Source organism: Hemitrygon akajei, chromosome 5 (assembly GCF_048418815.1).
Source record: "Hemitrygon akajei chromosome 5, sHemAka1.3, whole genome shotgun sequence".
Taxonomy (NCBI): Eukaryota; Metazoa; Chordata; class Chondrichthyes; order Myliobatiformes; family Dasyatidae; genus Hemitrygon; species Hemitrygon akajei.
In genome coordinates, this window is record NC_133128.1 from 141,551,219 (window position 1) to 141,571,484 (window position 20,266).

Sequence of the window (20,266 nt, forward strand, 5' to 3'; positions counted from 1 at the left end):
AAGAAATTCTTCACAGCAATTACTGTAAATCTTTAAAAAATTTACCATGTTCTGGATGTCTGTATATGGCAGTTGAATTAATATAGTGTGCAGTGGAGTTGAATACTGTATTAAGTTGGTGTTTATAGTTAGGTAGGGAGGAGTGTTGTGTATTTAATGTTTCAATAATATTTGAGTGATTTTATGTGTATAGGAATTGTGCGCAAAAACATCTGTGCTGAATATGGATTGCGCACTGCCAAATTCAAATGGGAAACGCACGAGAAGCTAGTGGAGAATGACAGAGCTAAGATCCTGTGGGACTTCCAAATATACACTGATAAGCAGGTACTTGCCAACCAACCAGACATAGTAATACTAGACTGGGCCAAAAGGAAGCAATAGTAGTAGATGTGGCCGTCTCAAATGACAGTAACATCAGGAAGATGAATAGGAGAAGCTGGAGAAATACCAGGGCTTGAAAGGGGAGATAAAGGCTATTGAAGGTTAAAGCCAGAGTAATCCTAGTGGTGATAGGGACAGCTTGGGGCTATGACATCTGGACTAGGAGAATGGCTTTAACAAATCCAAAGAACAGCATCTGGGATTGCGGTCCAGAGGAGCACACTACTAGGTTAAGCAAGATACTGCACCAAATCCTCAAGCTCCCAGGCCTCTGCGGGAGGACCTGAGACTGAGGGGAAAAATGTATATACACCACCCATAAGGCGTGAGAAAGGGGAAATAAATATAAATATATTTAAGCCTCACTTAAAGTGAGCTAAGTTAGTCGCACAGTTCGGATTCCCATGTCTTCATTGAATTAGTTTAATGTTTTGGACATACAAGACACAACATTTAAAAACCAGCAAGTCTGGGTAGCAGACTGACTCCAGGATGATCAAAACCGATTGTACATTTCACATGTGTGGTTAATTTTTGCCACATGGTTACTTACACATTACTGATGGGTTTCTTGATACTCAATAAATAACCATTTGTGCTTTAAAATGTACTTTAGCAACATTCAAGAATTAAATATGCAGGAAGTTGCACTTGGTTTATAGACATCTCCCCTAATGTTTACAAATACTTGCTGTGAATTCCTTTGTGAACGCATTGTCTATTCAATTATTAGAAATTATGAATCATGAGATTACATGAGAATTTCACTGACATTTTAAAAATTCATTCTAGTTTTGTGTGAAATTATTAAGATCTGTGGAATTCTCTGCCCATTGAAGCAGTGGAGGCTACCTCAGTAAATATATTTAAGACTAGGTTTGATAGATTTTTGCATTGTAGGGGAACTAAGAATAATGGGGAAAAGGCAGATACGTGGAGATGGAACCATAGCCAGATCAGTCACAATTTTATTGAATGGTGGAGCAGGCTTGACTGGCCAGATGGCCTCCTCTTGCTCCTATTTCTTATTTTGTACTATCATAGTAGCACTCAATATTTGACAAGAGATGAAAGTGCAGGGAAATACTGAAATTAATTAGGTTTTAATGTTTTCCTAAACCAGAATTTTTTGTTAACAATCTATATATTGTTTCCAAAGAGATTCTATGGTTATCTTGCATCATTTGTGACTCCCTTTTCTATCCAGCCCTTCCCACTGATCTCCCTCCTGGTACTTATCCTTGCAAGTAGAACAAGTCTATACCCTCCCCTACACCACCTCCCTCACGACCATTCAGGGCCTCAAACAGTACTTCCAGGTGAGGTGACACATCACCTGTAAGGCTGTCGGGGGCATATTCTGTGTCTGGTGCTCCTTGGATGGCCTCCTGTATATTGGTGAGACCTGACATAGATTGGGAGACTGCTTCACCGAGCACCTGTGCTCCATCTGCCAGAATAAGCGGGATCTCCCAGTGGCCACACATTTTAATTCCAACTCCCATTTCCATTCTGATATGTCAATCCATGGCCTCTTCTACTATCGTGATGAAGCCACACTTAGGTTGGAGGTTCAGCTCCTTGTATTCCATCTGGGTAGCCTCCAACCTGATAGCATGAACATTGATTTCTCAAACTTCTAGTAATGTACCCCCCTTCACGTCCCCATCCCCTTTTCCCTTCACCTTATCTCCTTCCCTGCCCATCATCTCCCTCTGGCACTCCTCCCCTCTTGTCTTTCTTCCATGACCTTCTGTTCTCTCCTATCACACTCCCCCTTCTCCGGCCCTGTATCTCTCTAACCAATCAACTTCCTAGCACTTTGCTTCATCCCTCCTCCTCCTGGTTTCACTATCACTTCATGGTTCTCTTTCTCCTCCCCCACATTTTAAATCTACTCCATCTTTTTTCCCTCCGAAGGTTTTGGCCTGAAATGCTGACTGTAATTTTTTCCATCGATACTGCCTGGCCTTCTGAGTTTCTCCTACATTTTGTGTGTGTTGCTTGGACTTCTAGCATCTGCAGATTTTCTCTTGTTTGCCTTTAGGATCCCTTGTATATTAGGCTAGGTTTGTGATAATATAATATTTTATGTCCTGTTGATTACCAAAATAATATTCAGTGGGTGCCCCATCACTCAACCCATCAAATGATTTGAATAGCTTGCCTTCTAAAGTTAAAGCATGAGCTGTTTTATTGAGGACATGAGGTATTACTAATTGACTGTAAACCAAACTTCGTAACATTTATGTGTTGCAGTTTTGAATGAAACAAATACAGAGCACTTTGCATTTGAAAGATGTTGGTCAGTGCTATAAAACTAGATTTTCTATATTGACCTTTCTTGATGGTGTAGGATATTTGCTAGTGGAGCAGAAAGATAATGATCAATATTGTCGTGTAATTCTGAATTCCCATATTCATTTATACAGAGTAATAGTTTTTGGCTTTTATTGGTTTCACCCTCCAATATATTTTAAAAAAACATGGTTTACAGTTAACCAAAAGGGGGAAAAATGTCTGAAAGCACATCTTTAAAAAGTTGGACTTTACTGTAAATTGTATACTAATATCAAGCAGTAGCAGATATTAAAGGTTTACTCGTAATTTGCAAATTAACTATGTAGAACTTGTTGCAAACAGTATTACCCCACAGGTGAAGCAAAGTCACATTATTAAGTTGAAAATTTAAATCTTAGGGCAAAGATGAGAGGTATAAGAAAAGCAGAAATAACCACTAAAATGCATCTACTTTATATATTGAAGCTAAACATGTGGCTTTTTGTTTGATTTGTAATAAATGATTACATTATTCATAGCAAACATTTTAACAGAAAATGATTGGGATTTTTTTTCTGTTCACCATGTCTATTTTAAGATGAGTATGACCTATTTTTAAATTCTAAAGTTCTGTTAACAATCAACTTTGTATATGTTGTAAAAATGTCAGCGCTGCTGCCTCACCTAACTGGTGGGATGGCAAGTCTTATAGGTGAGATTGAGTGAGTAAGCTGGACATTCAACGTATGTTTTCTAGGGTTTGGAAGAATGAAAAGTGATAGTGAAGCATAAAAAATTATTAATAGCAGGCTTAACAGGGCCGATGAAGAATGGAGTTTTCCCTGTCTAAAAGAATTTAGAAATTGGCATTAGTCTCAAATTAAGGGTCAGACCGTTTAGAATTGAGAGGAGGAGGAATTTCTTCACTCAGAAAGTAATGAATCTTTGGGATTCTATACTTTTGGAGGGCTTTGGGGGCTCAGTAATTGACTTCATTCATATGAAGATTTATAGATTTCTGGATGTTGAAGATGTAAAAGGATGTGGATAAGAAAGGAAAATGGTATTTGAGCTAAAAAAAAAATAATCAGCCATGATTTTGTCTGAAGTCAGAGTAGGCTTGATGAGTTAAAACGTGCAATCCTAGTTTTTACATTATACTGATAATGTCAAGTTTACTTCATAATATAATAATTGTAAATTTGCATTGTTATATTCAATTGTAACAAATCAAACTTTGGCACAATTGGAGAGTGACCTTACAGTGACCCAAATGCCTTGTACAGTCTGTTATCAGCTTCATTTCAGAGAACTTTCACATTGTGGACTAAAGCATTTTAATACTTGTGTAAAATTACACTTGTTAAGGGTATCTTGAAGACCAAGTAAACAGAACTATGAATAGCTGTTGAGAGAAAATGCCATAGCCTTCAGGCATTTTTAGTTCTGTGTATTGTACATTTAACTATGCACCAAAGCAATTTTATATGTTCCATTGACACCAACTGCATTCGGCAAAATGCAACTAGATTGGAAGTAATTTAAATTGTATCACAAGACTTTAATCACCTTAACTTCTAAAATATGCAGTGTCTTATCTCAAGCATTTTTAATTATTCTGAGCTCAGATTCTGAGTTTTAAGTATTACTTTTACTTCCGTGTAAAAGGGTTTTAGGCAACTGCCCTTTTTGTATATTGGATAAATTGCAAGATTCCAGCATGCAGTTGGTGACTGCATTTACATCTGCTTGTGGAGGTTGCCACCTTACTCCAAAGAGTCAGAGAAGAGTATTATTTAAGTGGTATGAGTTTAATGAGTGATATGAGTGGTATGAGAAACAAGTCAACAAATACATTAAGCAATTAGAAAAGTAAATGGAATGTTGTCTTTGATTTTCAAGAAAGGTGAATAAAAATCATAAAAAATCACGAAATGCTGGCAGAACTCAGCAGGCCAGTCAGGGGTATCAACGGAGGTCAGTGAGTTGGATGTTCATGCCGGCAGGAAGGAGGCTACCTAGGCGGGAGATAAGGTATTGCTCCATCGACCTGCGTGTGGCCTCATCTTGATGGTAGAGGAGGCCATGGACAGACATGTCGGAGTGGGAGTGGTCTGTGGAATTGAAATGTGTGGCCACAGGGAGATCCCGCCACTGCTGGAGGACCGAGCGCCGGTGTTCGGTGAAACGGTCTCCCAGTCTGCGGTGGGTCTCCCCAATGTATAAATCGGTCTGTGGAATTGAAGTGTGTACCCCTGCCCCCCACCCTTACCCCCATCCCTATCTATTATTTTAGTCTGGTTCTCTTTCTCCCTCTCTTTCCCCCCTCACTATAATCTCTCCCCCCAGCCCTACCTTTCTTTCTCTTTTATTTCCCATAATTCTCCACCTTCCCCCTAGCCCATTTCCCTCCAGCCTATCACTTCCCAGCTCTCTACTTTATCCCTCCCCCCACTTCTTATCCCCCCTTGACCATCCCATGTTACTTCACTCCTGATGAAGGGTTTCGGCCGGAAATATCATTATTACCTCCTCCCATAGATGCTGTCTGGCCTGCTGAGTTCTGCCAGCATTTCGTGTTTTTTTAATTTATTTCCAGCATCTGCAGATTCACTCGTTGCCTTTAAATAAAAATCATGGAAGTTTTATTACAACTGTATGGCATTGCCAAGACAATACCAATGGTGTCACATACAATTTGTGGCCCCCTGATTTAAGGAAAGTTGTTCTTCCTTTGGAGCTTTGCAAAAAAGATTTACTGGATTGATTCCTGAGATAAAGGGGTTGCCATATGAAGAAAGATTAAATAGATTGTGTGTCCCTCTGGACTTCAGATGATTTATCATATCATAAGATTTACATGAGAATATATGAATTGGGAGAAGTAGGCCTCTTGGCAATTCTGGCCTGCTCCATCATTTAATAAGATCATTACTGATCTGACTGTAATCTCAACTCTACATTCCCCTTTTTGGATGGTAAATTTTCACTGTTGGATTAACAAATATCTGTCCACTTCTGCCTTTAAAAAATATTCAAAAAATGTGCACTTGCCAATCTTTGAAGTTATTTAGAATTACCTAAATAAATAAGTACCGTAGATTCCGGACTACAGAGCGCACCTGATTAAAAGCCGCTGGCTCTAATTTTAGAAATAAAATCAATTTTTTAATTGTAAAGGCCGCACCGGATTTTAGGCCGCACCGGATTTTCGGCCGCAGGTGTCCCACGTTGTAATATGAGATATTTACACAGAAAGATATTACACGTGAGGATTTTTTAACTTTTAATTAAATTCATATGGTAACAAAAACAAATACATATTGCAAATGCTTTTTTTCGAACCGTGCCCGTAACGCGGCTACTTTTAAATATACGTTGCGTATACTTCTTTACTGAACAACATTCCAATATCTCCTAACGACTGGTAAAAAATATATATACTGCAGCCTACCAGGAAAAGTTATTGATCGCCTTTAACTTAAAAGTAGCGTTCGCTCCGCCGCTCGACCCCCTCCTTTCCGTTTATCGCAAACGGCATTTTTCCCACAAGACACCGCGAAACCGGGTGTGACGTCATAGCATCCCGCGATGTAGTACAGAAAACAAATATAGTTAAAACTCTTCTAACTTTAGAAAATGAATTACTAAGCAAAAATATTATAAACTAAATAACTGCCATAAGGCAGCACAATGCTTCGAGTGTTTTCCATGTTGATGAGGGTGAGTACAAATGACTGATTTACAATAATTTAATTGTGAAAGTGCGCTTGATTTATCGTACAATTTCATTGGACCTCTGTGAACTACTCATCAATTTTATTGGTCTACTGTTATGAGGCAAAATGTTTACGAGGCGGCATGAAAAAAATCATGTATTAGCCGCTCCGTTTTAAAGGCCGCAAAGTTCAAAGCTGTTCGAAATGTGGGAAAAAAGTAGCGGCTTAAAATCCGGAATCTACGGTAACTGCTTATTTTTAAACTCTTATTTCTAGATTCTCTACTTTCCATATCCAGACTGTCAAAGCCTATCAGGATATTGCACATTTCAATCAGGTCCCCTTTCCTCCTCTTCCTCAGTTACATCAGATGTAATTATAGCCTGTCCAAATTTGACCAACTTGCCCGTACCAAAAATTAGACCAGATACTAAGCTTTAGAATGCTTTTCTAAATAAGGTTACCAATACTGTACATAGCACTCCAGATGTGGACTCTCCAATGCTCTATAAAATGAAGCACCGCCTTCCTACTTTTGTATTCAATTCCCCCAGCAATAAACTACAAGTTTCATTTGGCTTCCCCAATTATTTTCTGTACTTTTGTATTTGTCTTTTGCTAGTTATGCATGACAGCTTGATCTTTCTGTATCTTAGAACTCTACAGGCTCCCTCCATTTAAAAGGTCTTATTTTTCCAGCCAAAATAGTAAATTGCATGTTTTCCCAACTTGTACTCCAGTTGCCAGATCTTTGCCCACTCACTGAACATATCTGTTTTGAAAACTTAACAGGCCAGAGCTAGTGAGGAATTTCCCACTGGTGGGGTGATCTAGAGCTGAGATACAGTCTCAAGATAAAGAGCCATTTAAGACTTAATTGAGGAGGAATTTCTCTTCTCAGAAGGTTAAAAGTCTTTGGAATTCTCTGCCCCAGAGAGCTACAGATGCTGAGTTATTAAATATATTTAAGGCAGAGAAAGGCAATTGGACTGCCAGTGAATTATAAGGATCAAGTAGGAAAGTGACATTGAACCAGTGATCAGATAAGCCATAATCTTATCGAAAGGTGGAGCAATCTTGAGAGGCCACTTGATGCATATTGCTTCTTACATTATTGTCTTTGTGAATTACCAATTTTTGCAGTTTTATGGGTCTCCAGTGATTAGAGAGTGAGAAAATAGTATCATAACTCATTTCTTGTGAAACTCCCAAAGCTGGCAAAAAGGAACAGATATTCAATTTGTCAGTCACTATTGTAAAATAAATGTGACAACATGACAAATGTTCATACTAATTACGGCACTTTGTATACTTTTGCTGCAAACCATATGTTTTTTTTTGAAGTTACCATTATTTGGAATTACTATCTAAACCCTTTACAACATTGATTTATAATGTGTTGTCATACCATTCATAAGCCGTCTATCAGCAGGTCTCATCTATTTTTTCTGAATTTTCTTGAAATCAACCTAAGAATTTCAGGACCATTTTTTTATTAAAGACTATTCCGTTTCTCCATTGCTAATATGTAGATTAGTCTACATCAGATGAGATCTTGCATCTTGTGCATCTACTGTACAATGCTGCGCGATGTAAGCTCAGCAGTGGCTCTTAGGAGGCTAAGGAAATTTGACACGTCCCCTTTGACCCTCACCAACTTCTGTCAATGTACCATAGAAAGCATCCTATCCCAATGCATCACAGCTTGGTACAGCAACTTTAGTTTCTTGCCATTGCAAGCAGAACAGAGTTGTGGACAGAGGTCAGCATATCACAGTAACAAGCCTTACTCACCATGGATTCTGTCTACATTTCTTACTGGCTCAGTAGAGCAGCCAATATAGTCAAAGGCCCCCTGCCACCCTGGACACTTGCTTCCCCCCCCCCCCCCAACCCCTCCACTGGGCAGAAGGTAAAATCCTGAAAGTGTGTATTGCCAGGCTCATGGACAGCTTTCATTCTGCTGTCATAAGACCATTGAACAGTTCCCTATTATGATAGGATGGACTCTTGACCTCATAATCTACCTTGTTGTGGCCTTGAGCCTTGTTGCACTGCACTTTCTCTGCACTATTACACTTAACTCTGCATTCTGTAAAATTGTTTTACCTCGTACCACCTCAGTACACTGTTGTTAATGAAATGATCCATGTGGTATGCAAGGCAGGTTTTCACTGTACCTCTGTACATGTGACAATAATAAATTAATCTACCAATATTTAATAATATTCAAATAGAATTGATGGCCAAAAGATATTTTAGAGCTATTCATGAAGTCATGGTTAATAAGTTACAATTACCCTTAAAACTCTTCTATGGCAAAATTTATTACTGACATGCAGAATTGTCATATTAATTTTACAATGATATATTATGTTTAAGAAAAATTTATTATCAAAGTACCTATGTCACCATATAACCCTGATTCATTTTCTCGTGGACATACTCAATAAATCCATAATAGAATAATAACCATAACAAAATCAATGAAAGACTGCACCAACTTGGGTGTTCATCCTGCATGCAAAAAAATGTGCAAATGGAAAAATTAATAAATAAGTAATAAATATTGAAAACATGAGGTGAAGAGTTCTTGAAAGTAAGTCCATAGGTTGTAGGAGCATTTCAATGATGGACCAAGTGAAGTTATTCCATTTGGTTCAAGAGCCTAATGGTTGAGGGGTAATAACTGTTCCTGAACCTGGGGATGTGTGTCCTGAGGCTTCTGTACCACCTTACTGAAGGCAGCAGCAAGAAGAGAGTGTGTCTTAGGTGGTGGGGGTGCCTGATGATGGATGCTGCTTTCTTGCGACGACATTTCATGTAGATATTATCACTGGTGGGGAGGGCTTTACCTGTGATGGGCTGGGCTGTATTCACTTTTTTTTAATAGATTTTTTCATTCAAGGACATTGGTGTTTCCATACCAGGCTATGATGCAGCCAGTTAATATACTCTCCAGTATACATCTATGGAAGTATGTCAAAATTTTAGATGTCATGCCAAATCTTCACAAGCTCCTAAGGAAGTAGAGGTGCTACCATGCCTTCTTCGTAATTGCATTTAAATGCTGGGCCCAGTACAGGCCCTTCAAAATAATAGCACAGAGGAATTTAAAGTTGCTGACCCTCTCCACCTCTCCTGCTCCAATGAGAACTGGCTCATGGACCTCTGGTTTCCTTCTCTTGAAAGTCAATAATCAGTTCCTTGGTCTTGCTGACATTGAGTAAGAGGTTGTTGTTATGGCACCACTCAGCCAGATTTTCAATCTCCCTCCTATATGTTAATCAATAATTGCAAGAAACTTTTACCACAATATCAAAAACCCTTATTTATCTATATTGATTATTGAATTTTTAATAATGAAGTGTTTATGTGAATGCTAATATTAAGCAAACTGGATCACTTTCATACATTTTCTTTAAAAGAATTTTTTGTTAGCCACCTGCCACCTATGGGAACAGTGTTTTTCTCATTTGATGAGGTAATGGGGAAATCAGACTGTTTCTACGGCATTGAGCATAAATATTTTTCTTGGTGCTTTGTGAAAGATAATAAAATATTGGAATCCAGAGTTTGTAGGCCATAGTGGAGCATATAAATGATTGAGTTATTGCTATCCAGATGGGACAGTGGTGGTTTAAGGAGGCGGTATAGACTAGGAATAAATTGTCTGAATTACTCCTATTCCCTTGTTATAAGAAGGAGATGTACTGTGATTTATTTTTACAGGGTGTCTGTCATTGGAATTCAGTGCAGAAAGCCCACCCACACACTCCCTGTACACGTTGACTGCTTCACAGATATTCCATATATTTGTATAAAAATGAGGAAAGAAATACTGTGCCACTGAACTGAAATGCTTATAAAATTGACAGAAAACGAATAAACTTCAGTCTGGATTCTGTCTGTAATGCTATTTGTTTCCTTTTTTTCGATACAAATGTTTGTCTTGGTGGTAATGGACAGGAGGTAGCTGTAGGACAGGGTGCACTTGGCAGGTTTCCCCAGGGTATACAAACACAGCTGTGAAAACAGTGTGGGGCTTGTGGAGGAAACAGAGCCAAAGGGAGGAATAGGCTTACGGGAGGTGGGGGATGGGAGGGCCAAATGACATGACTTGGCACCAACAGTTCCCGCAAGGCAGCTCAACCTCAAATGTTAGCTGTCTGTTTACAAAGATCTTTTTGATGGTGCTGATTGATACCATAAAAATTATCACATAATATTCTCCTTAAGAGTTTGTTTAATGTCAGAATGATTAAACAAAACATTCTCAAACAAACATAAAATGTTGTAGCTCAGCAGGTCAGGCAGGTGGTGGGGGGGGGGGGGGGGGGGGAGAAAAAGTACAGTTGATGTTTTGGGCCAAGATCCTTCAGCTAAACATTCTGTTGACTTTGATAAGCTTGAGAAGGGAAAAGAGAACCCTCAAAGACTTCTACTTTCCATAATGAAATCGAATGTTCAACTGAGGCCCAACACCAACATGGCATTGTTCTTAAGTGGCAAATTGTAAACCATTTGCTTTTGAAGTCATTTGGATCATTTGTTGAAGAAAGAGTATTTTAATTTGGTGATTCAGTGTATATTGTGTCCATAATCTCAAATTTTGGGGTTTGAGGCATACTGGCAAGAACAGCAGCAGTTACCCATTAGAAAGTGGCGATGAGGGATCGCTGTCATCTACTGAAGGTACTCCCACAGTTCTGTTGATTTTTGGCTCAGTAATGAAGGAAAAGCTTTATATTTTCCATTTAAAATGATGTGTAGTGTTGGGTAGAAGGAGGATGGGTATAGCAGAACTGCAGGTGGTGGTGTTCCTGTGTGCCTGTTGTTCTTGTCCTTGGTGGTGGGGGTCACAGTATGAAATACAGTATTTTAGCTGATATTTAAATAGCTAAACATTATATATAACTTTATTAAATTATCCTCTGAGGGCAGATGAAGGTTCCATAAGTATCTTTAATGATGTCAGTTGCCCACAAATGAGTGCAAAAGACAAGGCTCAAATGCCAAGTAGGTGATCCATTTTGGCCAGACCTTGTAGTTTCCCAGTAACAAAAGTTCATCTTCAGCTAATTTGATTCACAGTGTTTGGTAAATGTACTGGATACAAAAGAAAAGTGAAGTGACAATGGAACAGCTGCAGTTCTGGGTAGAACTAACAATTATAAACTATTTTATAAACTATATAAATTATCAACTGAGGAAGATCTGTACCAGCAAGGCGGCTGGACCGGATGGAGTTTCCCCACGATTACTGAGGGCCTGTGCGACTGAGCTGGGAGAACCACTACAGTGCATCTTTAACATGAGCCTGGAGCAGAGAAGAGTACCCAGACAGTGGAAAACATCCTGTATTGTCCCGGTACCGAAGAAACCACAACCAAAGGAGTTGAATGACTTCAGACCTGTTGCCTTGACGTCGCACGTGATGAAGACCATGGAGCGGCTGATAATACAGAATCTGAGGCCACAAACCAGGCACGCCCGGGATCCTCTTCAGTTTGCGTATAAGGAGAAGGTGGGAGTGGAGGATGCTATCACGTATTTGCTGCACAAATCCCTCTCTCACCTAGATGGGGTCAGTGGTGCTGTGAGGATTACATTCCTGGACTTCTCTAGTGCCTTTAACACCATCCAGCCCAAGATCTTAAGGCACAAACTAACGGAGATGGGAGTAGACTCTCACATGGTGGATTGGATAGTGGACTACTTGACAGATAGACCTCAGTATGTGCGGTTGGGAGACTGTAGGTCTGACACGGTGGTCAGCAGCACAGGAGCGCCGCAGAGGACCGTGCTCTCTCCGGTCCTGTTCACCCTGTACACATCAGACTTCCAATACAACTCGGAGTCCTGCCATGTGCAGAAGTTCGCTGATGACACGGCCATAGTGGGGTGTGTCAGGAATGGACAGGAGGAAGAGTATAGGAAACTGATACAGGACTTTGTGATATAGTGCAACTCAAACTACCTGCGTCTCAATATCACCAAGACCAAGGAGATGGTGGTGGACTTTAGGAGATCTACGCCTCATATGGAGCCAGTGATCATTAATGGAGAATGTGTGGAGCAGGTTAAGACCTACAAGGTTCTGGGAGTACAGTTAGACGAGAAGCTAGACTGGACTGCCAACACAGATGCCTTGTGCAGGAAGGCACAGAGTCGACTGTACTTCCTTAGAAGGTTGGCGTCATTCAATGTCTGTAGTGAGATGCTGAAGATGTTCTATAGGTCAGTTGTGGAGAGCGCCCTCTTCTTTGTGGTGGCGTGTTGGGGAGGCAGCATTAAGAAGAGGGACGCCTCACGTCTTAATAAGCTGGTAAGGAAGGCGGGCTCTGTCGTGAGCAAAGTACTGGAGAGTATAACATCGGTAGCAGAGCGAAGGGCGCTGAGTAGGCTACGGTCAATTATGGAAAACCCTGAACATCCTCTACATAGCACCATCCAGAGACAGAGAAGCAGTTTCAGCGACAGGTTGCTATTGATGCGATGCTCCTCAGACAGGATGAAGAGATCAATACTCCCCAATGCCATTCGGCTTTACAATTCAACCGCCAGGAGTAAGATATGTTAAAGTGCCGGGGTTAGGACTCAATGTACTTAAGTAAACTACTTAAGAACTTTTTAAAAGCTATTATTAATGCTTTTTGAGAGAGTGATTTAGATGCATATCATATTTTTACTGAGTTAAGTATTGTATGTAATTAGTTTTGCTACAACAAGTGTATGGGACATTGGAAAAAAATGTTGTATTTCCCCATGGGGATGAATAAAGTATCTATCTATCTATCTATCTATCTAAAGAAACACCTACTGATGTAAGATGTGTATAAAATTATGCAGAACAGGGTGGAGAGAAGTAGTTTAAAAGGACAGTAAAATCTGAGAGACAATATGTAAATCTCTCCCTCTCCCCCTCCCCTCCCCCCTCCCTCGAATGGAAAAACCAACAAAGTGGTGGATATAGTTGAGTCCTTCATGCTGGAAAGCAGGATCCATCATCATGGACCCCCACCACCTAGAATATGCTCTGTTCTCTTTTCTGCCATCAGGAAGAAGGTACAGGAGCAGTAGGGCTCATACCACCAGGTTCAGGAACAGTTATTTTCCCTCAACCATCAGGCTCTTGTACTAAAGTGGATAACATCTCAAACTTCCAGTAATTGTCTCCTTCCCTTCTTCTCCATTTCCCCATTCCTATTTCTCTTTTTCACCTTAACTGCTTACTTGTCCATCACTTCTCTCTGGTGCTCCTTTCCTTTCTTCCATGGCTGTCTGTCCTCTCCTATCAAATTCCCCCTTCTCTAGCCCTTTATCTTTTTCACCAATAGACCTCCCAGCACTTTACTTCACCCTCCTCTACCGTTTTCACCTATTACCTACTACCTTGTACTTCTTCCTCCTTCTTCCCCCACCTTTTTACTCTGACTTCTCATCTTTTTTCTCCGGTTGTGAGGAAAGGTCTTGGCCTGAAATGTTGACTGTTTAGTCTCTTTCATTGATGCTGCCTGGCCTGTTGAGTTCCTCCAGCATTTTGTGTGTATAACTCTTCTCAACTTCACTTGACCCATCATTGAAATGTTCCCACAACCTATGGACTTACGTTCAAGGACTCTTAATTTCATGTTCTTAATATTCAATGGGTACATTTAATGTCAGAGAAATGCATACAATATACATCCTGAAATTCTTTCTCTTCTCAAATATCCACAAAAACAGAGGAGTGCCCCAAATAATGAATGACAGTTAAATGTTTGAACTTCATAGGGCTCCCCCCTCACGCACAAGCCACAGCAAGGCAATGACCCCCCCCCTGCAAAAAAAAAAATCATCGGCTCCCTCCACTGAGCACTCAACCATGCAGCAAAGCATCAATAAAGACAGACTTGCAGTGCTCCAAAGACGATTTGTTCACCCAGTTATTTGATGTACCACTATGTGTGTGTGTGTCTCTTTCAAGGATAAAGAGGTGTCCCCATTTCACAGCGAGAGGGGAGGCATAACAAATAACTCATTGATTTATGATGTTAAATGTCTGTTGCGTTGCTTTTTCTGAGCTCTGTGCCCAGAGAATCAGCCCTGAGGTTCAGGTCTTTGGACACGCAGCCAGCAGCTAACCCATTGCTCCCGATGTTCCATGTTTCCCTGCGACACCTCAGTCAGGGAGACCAGCCGGTCTCCAGAGCCACAAAAATCCAGCAACCTGAAGGCACACTAATCTTCCAGGCTGTGTTCTTGGGATATCAAAAAGCAGACTGTCCTGAGGCCCTGAGAGTGGCTCCCATTCCCGCAAAGGGCCAAAGTCAGAGTGTAACTCCAGGTCAGGGTCTTCAAAAGATATTGAAGGGATAAAATCGAAATCCAAATTGAATAAATATCAGAAAGAATTCATAAAAATTGCATTGGCAGTAGCCAAAAAGACTATTGCAGTTACTTGGAAATCGGATTTATACTTAAGTATAGATCGTTGGAAGAATGAAATTTTTAGCTGCATTCCACTTGAAAAAATTACTTATAATTTAAGAGATAAATATGAAATATTTCTGAAAATTTGGCGCCCTTATTTGCAAAAGATAGGATTCAATGTATAGGTGCTCCGAAGATAAAATTATTGGTTATCTGGGGAAAGAAATAAATATACATATTAAAGCTATTATGAACTCTATGGAACATGTGGGGATCTTCCAATATCCAGGCTTTCTTTCTTTCTTTCTTTCTTTCTTTCTTTCTTTCTTTCTTTCTTTCTTTTTTCTTTTTTTTTCTAAAGGGATATGTTAGGGGGAGGGGTTGATAATTTTTTTTCTTTCTGTAACCTATTTGAAAATTCAATACATTTTTTTTATAAAAAAATAAAAAAAAGAACCTTGAAAAGGAAAAAAGATCAAATATATTTATTGCTTATTGATTATTATTTATTTTATGCATGAACATAGTTATCTTTTGCTCACTGGTTGAATGCTCAAGTTAGTGCGGTCTTTCATTGATTCTATTATGGTTATTCTAGTATGGATTTATTGAGTATGCCTGCAAGAAAATGGTGACATATATGTACTTTGATAATAAATTTACTCTGAACTTTGTTTTTCCTTTTGTTTTCATAAAGGTATGTACTACAATTTTGCATTTTAGTTTAAGTGCTATACCTGAAGCAGTGTTATTTTCTCGATTTATATTATCAGTATATTTTAGTAGGCTGATATTCTTGAATACACAAGTAACGCAATTGGCTTTGTTCCACCTATATTGATTAAATTGTGCTGCAAATCCATTAGAGTTGGTGAATTGGCAGATCAACTTATTTCTTGATCTATTTAAATATTGAATTAGAAAAAAACTTTCCATTTAACCAATGCAAAAGAAAAAATTGTTGCCAAGCTTCATTTATATTTACATATGTTGGAATATTCGTGCATTGCCAGCACTTGCTATTTTTAACCTTGTGTGTAATTCTGAGAAGTAATTGGTAAATGGCATTGCTTTTTGGCAGAGTCATGAATGAAATAGAAAATTAAATAAATTTATTGTATTAAAATTACATTTTCTTACTGTATCTAAGTACTAGTAGTAATATGGAATCCAGCTTCTGAATTTCTATGACATTGACACAACATTATTTTAACAGGAGAAAACCATCATCTCTGAAACAGCGAGAAGGAAGGAGAAGGAGCTAGTAACAAAGGAAATAGAAAAGCTACGAACATCCATCCAGACCCTGTGCCGCAGTGCCTTGCCTCTTGGAAAGATAATGGACTACATACAAGAAGATATGGATTCCATGCAGAATGAGTTATCAATGTGGCGCAAGGAAAACAAAAAGCATGCAGAAACTCTCCTAAAAGAACAAAGGTTAGGAACTGCAGGAACATCAAATACATGTGTACATGGAAGTGTAGAATTGTTTTAATGATATGGGTTAGTGGGTATGTGCTTTAGAAGAGGCAACATATCTTGGATAAAGCAACATAAGCTAAAGGAGCTGAAAAGCAAATATATTTTTGTTAAAAGAAAATTCTCAGCTATTCTCAATTCACTCGTTTCACGTAATGGACTAATTAAACATAATATATTTTGTAAAGAAGAAGATAAAATATGAACAAAAATTTCTCTATGTATACTGGCAGTGGTTCAGCCCTGAAATCCATAGTAAATATCAGCTTTATATTCAATGATTTATTATTAAGTGTGTAAAATATTTTTGCTAAATATAGGGTCATGTTTGCTGAAGTTCAAAGTAAATTTATTATGGAAATACATAATTATATGTCACCATGTACAACTCTGAGATTCATTTTCTTGCAGGCATTCACAGTAAACGCAAAGAAATACAATACACTCAATGAAATTCCACCCCATTAGGAGGGACAAACAACTGATGTGTAAAAGACAACAAACTGCAAATATAAAAGAAAAAATAATAAATATGAGCAATAAATATTGAGAACATGAAGTGAAGAGTCCTTGAAAGCAAGTCCATGGGTTTGGGAACATTTCAGTGATTGAGTGAAGTTATCCCCTCTGGTTCAAGAGACTGATGGTTGATTGGTAATAACTGTTCCTGAACCTGGTGGTTGACCAAAGTTAGCCAAAATCAGATTTAAAGTGCTGTAAAGTGTTTTCCATCTTACAGTTATCAGGGTTGCTGTGTGGCTTCTGGTGGGATAGCAAACTGGCCATAATTCTCATGGTATTTAGAACACCAACTCAATACATCTCCCTCTCTCGTGATTTCTTGCTCACTCTCGTGCTGTTCCCTCTCTTTCGATTTCTCTTGCTTGTTCTCTCTAGCACACTCTGACACCCTTTCCCCCACATTGTCAATACTCTAGCTCACACAGATAGCACCCCTCTTTATTTCACTCTATTCCCTTCCTGTAGTGTACCTGGCTACAGTCTAACATACTCACTCACTCTTAATCCTTTTCGCTCCTTATGGAGCATAGGGCCTCAACAAAAGTCCTCCACTTCCTGCGATCTCTAGCAGATATTTTTGCAGTCTCCCAAGTTTGGCCGGCGGCTTTCAGTTCATCCAAAAGCCTACGCCTCCAGGTTTGCTTTGGGCGACCTCTTCTTCTCTTCCCTTGTGGATTCCATTCGAGTGATTGTCGAGTGACATTCGACTGGCTCTTCCTCAAGGTGTGGCCGACCCATCTCCACTTCTTCCTCCTTATCTGAAATACAATGGGCTCTTGGTTTGCTCTCTTCCATAAGTCTAGGTTTGACACTCTGTCGTACCACTTGAGGCGGAGGATCTGCCGGAGGCATTTGTTGAGAAAGGTCTGGATCTTGTTGCAGCTGGTGTTCATGATTCTCCATGTTTCGGATCCATATAGCAGGATGGCTTTCACATTGGAGCTCAATATACGGAGCTTAGTTTTGACAGAGATGGCCGTAGATCTCCAAACAGGTCGCAGGGTTGTGAAGGCATGTTGGGCTTTTCCAATCCTTGCTCTGATGTCCTCATCTGTACCTCCTGATTTACTGATTTTGCTTCCGAGGTAGGTGAATTTGTCTACATCTTCAACTATTTGTCCTTCAATCTGTAATGGTTCCTCTTGTTTGTTATTAATGCGTAGAACTTTGGTCTTCTCCTGACTGATCTTAAGGCCTACTCGCTGTGAGGTCTCTCCCAAGGAATCTACTTTCTTCTGCATATCTTGACGCCGGTGTGAGAGAAGAGCTAGATCATCTGCAAATGCCAGGTCTTCCAATTTCCCTGTTAACGTCCACTGGATGCCTCTCTCTGAGCCAGCATAGGCTGTTCTTGTAGCCCAGTCGAGTACCACAAGAAAAAGTAGAGGCGACAGCAGGCATCCCTGTCTGACTCCAGTAGTGACCAGGAACTCTTCGGACAGTCTCCCATTGTGGATGACCCTGCATGAGAAGCCATCATAAAGCTGCTTGATGATATTCACCATCTCTTCCGGTACCCCATAGTGACGTAAGATGCTCCACATTGACTTTCTGTCCAGGCGGTCAAATGCCTTCTCGAAATCAATAAAACACACACATAGTGGAGTTTGCCATTCTATTGTCTGCTCCACAATGACTCTAAGTGTAGCTATCTGGTCAAATCATGATCTCTCTTTCCTGAACCCTGCCTGCTCATCTCTAAGTCTCTGGTCAATGGCGTCTTTCATCCGCTCCAAGGTGACCCTGGTGAGAACTTTGCTAGGAATGGACAACAAGGTGATCCCCCTCCACTTGCCACACAGTGAAAGATCTCCAGATTTTGGCAGCTTCACAAGGAGGCCCTTCTTCCAATCTGATAGGATCTCCCCTGTTCTCCATATCAAATTCAGCAGTATATGCAAATGGTCCACCATAACCTCTCCACCCTCTTTCAATGCTTCTGGAGGAATGTTGTCTTCTCCAGCAACCTTGCCGTTCTTCAGGCTTTTCAGAGCTTTTCAAATTTCTTGCTTGGTGATTTCACCTATATTGATGTTGAGTGGGTCTCCAGGCTCCGGGTCAAGTGGGTTCTGTGGTGGTGGTCTATTCAATACTTCCTGGAAGTGTTCCTTCCATCTTGCCAGCTGATCTTCAACCGAAGTGAGCAGATGGCCTGTCTTGTCTCTAAGAAGTCTGTTGAAATTGCTTTTCTTCCCTTTCAAAAGTTTAGTTGTCGTGTAGAGTGCCTTGAGGTCCCCTTTACTGGCCGCTGTTTCTGCTTGCTCTGCTATTTCATTGAAGTATGACCTCTTGTCCTTTCTGAGCTGTTTCTTCACCTCCTTGGCCATCACGCTGCACCTGTTGGCAGCGATTTGTTTCTGTTGCTGGGTTCTGGCCTGATTCAACTCCTGTTTGAGCTTTTTCCTCTCCTTCACCTTCTGCCATGTCTCGTCCCTGATCCAAGGTTTACTGTTGACTGGTGGTCTTCCTAGTACTTCTTCGCAGGCTCCTACAGTGGCGTGCTTGAAGGTAATCCAGGCGTGTTCCGCTGTACTCTCATCTTGTTCCTCTATTTGAAGAGCCCCAAAGTGGTTTTGCAAGGTGACGTGGAAATCTTTCTTGTTCTCTTCCGTCTGTAGTTTTCTAACATCAAACTTTATTCGCGTGTTCTGTTGCTTCTTCTTGGCTGACAGCTTCATCTTCAGCTTTGCAACAACCAAATGGTGGTCAGACCCAATATCTGCTCTTTTGGCTCTCACATCTTGCAATGAACTTCTCCAGCGCTAGCGGACTATGACGTGATCAATCTGGTTCTCTGTTTGATGGTCAGGCGAGACCCAGATTATCTTGTGGCAGTGTCGGTGGGGAAAGAGCGTACCTCCAATGGTCAGTTGGTTGAAGGCACAGAAGTCGGTAAGGAGTTCTCCATTTTCATTCATATTCCCCAAACCATTCTGGCCCATCTCTCTCTCCCTGCCAGTGTTATCGCTGCCTACTTTGGCATTCAGATCTCCCATGACGATCAACATATCTTGCTTAGGTACCTTTCCAACTACTGCTTGAAGCTGGGTGTAGAAGAGATCTTTTTCTTCTTCCTCTGCGTTATTAGTTGGGGCGTAGCACAGGATAATGGATACCTTCTGGAATCTGGACTCGAACCTGGCTGTGATGATACAGTCGGACACTGGTTCCCATTCTATCAAACTTCTGGCTGCTTCTTTGGACAACATCAGGGCCACACCAGCCTCATGCAGGTCTTCCTCTTTTTCTTTGCTGGAATAGAGCAGAGTTTCTCCCGTCTGCAGTTTGGTCTCACCAAAAGTATTCCACCTTGCTTTGCACATGCCCAGGAGTGTGAGGTGGTATCGGTTCATTTCCTTCACTGCCTGTGCGCACCTACCTGTCTCCCAAAGCAATCTCACATTCCATGTTCCGATTAGGATAGATTTCTCCTGTGAGAGCAGCTTTGGAGCCTCCATTATGGT

At 40.3% G+C, this 20,266-nt stretch overlaps 1 protein-coding gene across 1 annotated transcript in view; it reads left to right on the forward strand.

Moving 5' to 3' along the window:
* traf3ip1 (TNF receptor-associated factor 3 interacting protein 1) overlaps nt 1-20,266 on the forward strand; it is a 140,143-nt gene that overhangs the window by 114,098 nt on the left and 5,779 nt on the right. The window contains exon 14 of the mRNA XM_073046723.1: nt 16,015-16,238. Within this exon, the coding sequence (XP_072902824.1) occupies nt 16,015-16,238 (224 nt within the window). The remainder of the gene's footprint in view (nt 1-16,014; nt 16,239-20,266) is intronic.